The following is a 5,700-nucleotide window of genomic DNA, read 5'->3' on the forward strand; positions in this document are numbered from 1 at the left end:
ACGCGGGATGAATCACTTTAGCGTACCGAAGGGCTGGTGGCTCTTGATCTATTGCCGTATACGGGAAAACGGATCCGATATTTGCGATTACGTGGTAAATCACGACGGCGCCATAAATATTAACCGGGGAAGATATATGGACACCCTAAATCATAAATGGTTATTTAATTCCGTAGCGGGGAAATACGACGGCGACGCGCAAAAACTGGTCCATTGGGACTTTTTTATAAACGGCTCGAGGATAATTGGAAAGGCGATAAATCCAAAAATGTGTTGGTCGTTTACGATCTTGTGCTTTGGGAAGCTGGCGGCGATCCGGATTTGATAACCGAGTGCCGGACAATGCTCAACAATTGTTTTGTGATGAAGCTGGGTTGGGATCATCACTTGGAGGTCAAATAAATAGGCATAACGGCGAAAAGAAAGTATACGTTGCTCTTATTCTGTATTTGGTGAACACAATCATGACCCAGCCTTGTATTGTAAGACGATGATAACGATGGAACCATTTGAAGAACAAAGTGACGCTCGATAAATTATACCTTCATCCACCGTCAACTCCACGACAGTCGCTGAAAACCATGTGACCAATTCACATCCCCATATGACTATCTAAAGGGGCTTATCTTCTACGTGCAAATCAAATAAAGCAACTATTCGCTTCACTCGAACAAGTCTGAAATCGGTCCTTTTTAGTGACATGATACAGCCTAGGTCTTTCTTCATATCATGGCTAGTCCTACCAGGTCAACGGGCACGTAAATATCGAAAAGGCAATTCACCCTCGAACCACAGCCCAATCCTCTCATACAAAACAGTGAGCACTATGATGGAAGGAGATCACAAACCTGTCATGATTGTCAGCGCAGCTTTGGCCAAGATGACCAGAACTAAACCTTTGGTCCTTTACCAAAGCGACCGCAGTCATAGTGAAGTCCCCGAATAGGAAGCATGCCAACTCCAGGATGATTGGCAATCACACTGCGACGACGCCTGAATCGGTATTAAACTGCATCGCGATAGTCGTATTTGACAACGAGACGGCAGCATGTGTCATATATGGACAAATGTTTTGCTTTCATAACAAGCCGACGATAAGCCAAAGAGTTCGATTTTCAAAGTTAATATTTCCATCTTATAGTTGGGCTCACCCTCGGCTTCCGGCGTGCAAAAAAGCCGTGCGATCCTCCGATGCAGGCATAACCCTGCCTTGAGCATCCGCCCAAACTCTTTTCCTTCTGCCACCCCCGCAAGGGAAAAAGGGGGCCATTGGCAGCATTCCCCAGACGCCAACAGCCAGCCAAAACGCAAACCAATGTAATCTTTCATCACCCGTCAATCCAGAAGAACAAAACCTCCCCCAAGAAGTCCGTCGCAAACCCGCTACCAGTCACGGCGATGGGCCTCCGCTACAACGAATACCTGAACGGAGATAGGATTCTCGTGTGCAAGAGGTGCAAGGCACACATGGCGGACCAAAATGATTTGGTTAGCAGGGTATGAATAATGATACATGGCTCTTGCAGTCATTTCTTTTGTTCAGACCAGATGGAGATGGGGGTGGGAATGTTTTGCACTCGCCAACTCAAAAATAAAAAAAATAAAAAAAATAAAAATAAAAAAGACTAACAAGCGGGACTCATCCGCTGCCTCGAATCTTTGCCAGAATTTCCGCGGCACCCACGGCCGAGGCCACCTCTTCCGGACGCTCGTCAACGTGCGGGCGGCCCAGCCCGAGACCCGCGACATGTCGACGGGCAAGCACATTGTGCGGGACGTGTTCTGCATGGGCTGCGACGCCGGCGTCGGCTGGGTCTACGACAAGGCGTGGGAGGAGTCGCAGCGCTACAAGGAGGGCATGTACATTCTCGAGATGGAGCTTGTGACGTGCGCTCGGTCCTGAAAAAAAAAAAAGAAAAGAAAAAGAAAAAGAAAATTAATTAGATGCTGTAGTCGCTTTGTTTTCCCCTCCCTGCTGCGTTCATGCTCTGTCAGTGTACTCACGACCCGAACGCATTGTAAAGCTTAGGTAGCAGCACCCTCCCGGTCCGAAGCTGTCTGGGCACGACTCAAGTACCTGGGTTCCTAAGGCGCAGAGCTATATCTGCATGGTGTTAGTTGTTTTGTTATTCGACGTCGAGCCTAGACTCCACGTCGCATCATGGGCGTTTTCAACCTGTCCGTTTGGAGGATCTTAATCTCACCGCTGCTGACAATGTGCCATCAGGGGGGCCAATAGCAGCCAAGGACAATCGTACGGTACAAAGTTTTTTTTTTTTTTTTTTTTTTTTTTCGCAGGACCTTGTGATTCCTTGGTTTGCCGGCGCAGGTCAAGAACGCCTCTGATTTGCTGCTCTTCACTTCAGCTGACATCGTCAATCTTGGCATTAGTTCTCACATTGCTGCGCGATTGAGTCTCGATAGCCAGCAGCTTATTCACGCATGCCATCGCCAAGTCCCAATCCACGGCCCCCACCCACAAACCTCCGCACCCGGAAACCGTGCAGAACGCTCTGCGTCGTCGCCGTTATCCACTCCAGCCCTTAACCAAGAGGAAAATAAAACAAAAAGAGAAAAAAAAAGGGGGGGAGGTACGAAAGATCAATGCATAAATAGTCAGAGCTCGGGACAGGCCGACAGGGCCCTGAACCATATGCTCCGTCATGCCCGACCCTAACAGTCAGGCAGGTGCGTTAAAAGCTTTGTGGCATATACTATGATAGACGCATGTCCAAGCGCTCCGAAACCCCACTAAATCCCACCGGCGAAATCACGGCGGGAGGATCATGGCCGGCACGCACCGACAGTTCCCGTCAGGGAGGTCCTTGTCCGGCTCATCAAGGAGCCCTTCTGCCAAGAGATGGATGAGTATCATATTTCGGATATGGCCTCATTGAAGAGATAGAAAGAAACTGGGAGATTGTTGGCATTTTGTCGTTGCATGCAAGAAAAAAACCAGCGGCTAAGTTGCCGGATGAATCAAGTCCGTATGAGGCTTCAAAACTCTCATGTGTTGATAAACAAGCTTGTTTTAGCCAGCAAGGTTTTATGTGATTATGTATGGTCTGAAAATGCATGCCCTAGTTTGCTGACAGTTTGCTTTGCACGTCGATTTGTCAGGCGGGAAAGGTAAGCCATGTTGCGAGGGTTGCAATGGTCCAATTTTTCAATGTCGGTCCAGGCTGGGCCATGGTCCCAAAATCCTACATACCGGCTGTCTTTGGACCGGATGTGACTTTGCGACAGAGTCTTGACCAACATTTATTTGTAACTACTTGATAATAAAATCCCTAAGCCCATAATTCAACTGGGCCAAGGGGATACGTGCATATACGATGAATGTCGAGTAGTCTTTCTTCGGTGGGGGCGCGGGCGCTTTCAGGTCCAGGACCTGCTACCTATAAGGAGTGGCCGAATGCACTGTTTGCTTGGCTAAAGAGGCTTAAAAGATTCGTGGCGGGCTCCATGGGATGAAAGCACGCTGATTAGAGTTCTGGACCCCAAATATTCTTTATTTTCCGTTTCAAGTGCTTCTTGTAAACATTCTCCTCATGAGGCGACGGGTTATATCATGTACGGAGAACGAGTATGATACTCCTTACTCGATAAATATACCAGTCCTCCCTCGAACCATCAAACGAGAATTGAGGAGCATAACTCTAAATAATCATGGCCCCTGACAAAGATGCATGGTATTACACCTGCACCGCAAAGAGGGTCGGAACGCGGCCCATGTATATTACTCAAAACTCACACGCCAAGCTGCGCAAACCAGGTGGACTGGCGAAGCCTATAGGCAGTCATCAGGTATCAATACCCAAGGGTTAACGAGTAATCAACCAGATATCTCGGTGGTCTGGGAAGCTCGATGGCACTTTTCAGGGGTATTAATTAAACTTTTTTTTTCAACTTTTCCCCTCAACCGTCCAAACTCTCTCGTAACAGAACATGAACACAATTTTGATTTTTTTTTGATGATCAAGGCAGATAGATATGGGAGGATGCAATCATGTTGACTCGGACCTCACCGAGTATGGATTGCCCATAACTTAGTTGTATTTGAACCAACAGCTTCATCGGACAGTCTGCCGTCCACAGCCACGACTCTGCATTCATTGCAAAAGTGTCTAGTCCCAACAATGACTACCAAACGTAGCCCAATCGTGCTTCTGCTGTCGGTCGCCTTGTGGCTCCAGCTCGTCTGGGCCGGCCTCAAGGGACCGACGACGGTCAAGGGCAAGCCGTTCCCGTCGCTGATCGACGCCACCATGGAAGACCTCTCCAGGGGTCTCGAAAGCAAGCTCTTCACGAGCGTCGACCTGACGAAGGCCTACATGGCGCGCATCAACGAGGTAAACGACTACTTCCACGCCGTGACCGAGCTGAACCCAGACGCGGTCAAGATCGCGGCGGAGCTGGACGAGGAGCGCGCCAGAGGCAAGACGCGAGGCCCGCTGCACGGCATCCCCGTGCTGCTGAAGATGAGCATGGCGACGGCGGACGCCATGAACACGACGGGCGGCTCGACGCTGCTGCTCGGGGCCAAGTTCGCCCGCGACGCCACCGTGGTGCGCAAGGTGCGCGAGGCCGGCGGGGTCATCCTCGGCAAGGCCAACATGAGCCAGTGGGCGACGTTCCGCAGCAGCAGCAACAGCTCCAGCAACGGCTGGAGCGCCCACGGCGGCCAGTGCCTGGGCGCCTACCACGCGGACATGGACCCCACCGGCTCGTCCAGCGGCTCGGCCGTCGCGGCCACCCTGGGCCTGGCGGCGGCGGCGCTGGGCACCGAGACGGACGGGTCCGTGATCCTGCCGGCCCAGACGGCCAGCCTGGTCGGCATCAAGCCGTCGGTGGGCCTGACGTCGCGCTTCCTCGTGCTGCCGGTCAGCGAGCACCAGGACACGGTCGGCACCATCGCACGGACCGTCAAGGACGCCGCGCGCCTGCTGCAGCCCATCGTGGGCCGCGACGACCGCGACAACTACACCGACGCCATCCCCTTCGAGCAGGCGGCCACGCCCGACTACGAGCGCGCCACGGCCAGCAAGGACGCGCTGCGGGGCGCGCGGCTCGGCGTGCCGACCAACACCATCGCGCTCTTCGACTCCACCGTGCCCGACGACGGGCCCGTGATGCGGGCGTTCCGAGCCGCGCTGGACGAGCTGAGGCGCGCGGGCGCCGAGGTGGTCGAGGCCAACTTCACCATGGCGGAGCAGTGGAACAAGTCCACGTCGGAGAACATTGTGCTCTTCTCCGACATGGTCACGGCGCTGCCCCGATTCCTGGCCGAGCTGACGGTCAACCCGTCGGGCATCCGGAACCTGGCCGACGTCCGGCGGGAGACCATCAAGGCGGGCGCCGTGGAGGACTACCCGGCCCGGGACGTCGAGACCTGGGACATCTGCCTCGACAAGCAGGGCTTCGGCAACGAAGACCCGCGCGCCCTGGCCGCCCTGGCCGAGAACAGACTGCTCGGCGGCGAGGGCGGGCTCCTGGGCGCCATCGAGCGCCACAAGCTCGACGCCATACTGATGCCCACGCCGATATCGAGGAACTTTGCCGCCATCGTGGGCGCCCCCGTCGTCACCGTGCCCATGGGCTACTATCCTGCGTCTCAGCCGGTGAAGAAGTCCCCCGGCAGGATTGGTCTTGTGCGCACGGGTCCCAACATACCGTGAGTTTTTTTTTTTTTTTTTTTTT

At 53.4% G+C, this 5,700-nt stretch overlaps 3 protein-coding genes across 3 annotated transcripts in view; 2 read left to right on the top strand and 1 right to left on the bottom strand.

Annotated features, from left to right (window-relative positions):
• Positions 1-1,398: 1,398 nt before the first annotated feature.
• PpBr36_10480 (uncharacterized protein) lies at positions 1,399-1,903 on the top strand (the record flags this gene model as incomplete). The annotated part of the gene is made up of 2 exons (XM_029897591.1): positions 1,399-1,497; positions 1,625-1,903. The coding sequence occupies 2 exons, from the start codon at positions 1,399-1,401 to the stop codon at positions 1,901-1,903; spliced, it is 378 nt and encodes a 125-aa protein (XP_029744122.1).
• Positions 1,904-4,127: 2,224 nt separating this feature from the next.
• Positions 4,128-5,700, bottom strand: part of PpBr36_10481 (uncharacterized protein) — a gene marked incomplete at both ends in the record, with an annotated part of 4,713 nt that continues 3,140 nt past the window's right edge. The window contains one exon of the mRNA XM_029897592.1: positions 4,128-5,648. Within this exon, the coding sequence (XP_029743963.1) occupies positions 4,128-5,648 (1,521 nt within the window). The remainder of the gene's footprint in view (positions 5,649-5,700) is intronic.
• Positions 4,140-5,678, top strand: PpBr36_10482 (uncharacterized protein; the record flags this gene model as incomplete). Its single annotated transcript, XM_029897593.1, has 1 exon — positions 4,140-5,678. The coding sequence occupies one exon, from the start codon at positions 4,140-4,142 to the stop codon at positions 5,676-5,678; it is 1,539 nt and encodes a 512-aa protein (XP_029743962.1).

This window comes from Pyricularia pennisetigena (assembly GCF_004337985.1).
Source record: "Pyricularia pennisetigena strain Br36 chromosome Unknown Pyricularia_pennisetigena_Br36_Scf_10, whole genome shotgun sequence".
Classification (NCBI taxonomy): domain Eukaryota; kingdom Fungi; phylum Ascomycota; class Sordariomycetes; order Magnaporthales; family Pyriculariaceae; genus Pyricularia; species Pyricularia pennisetigena.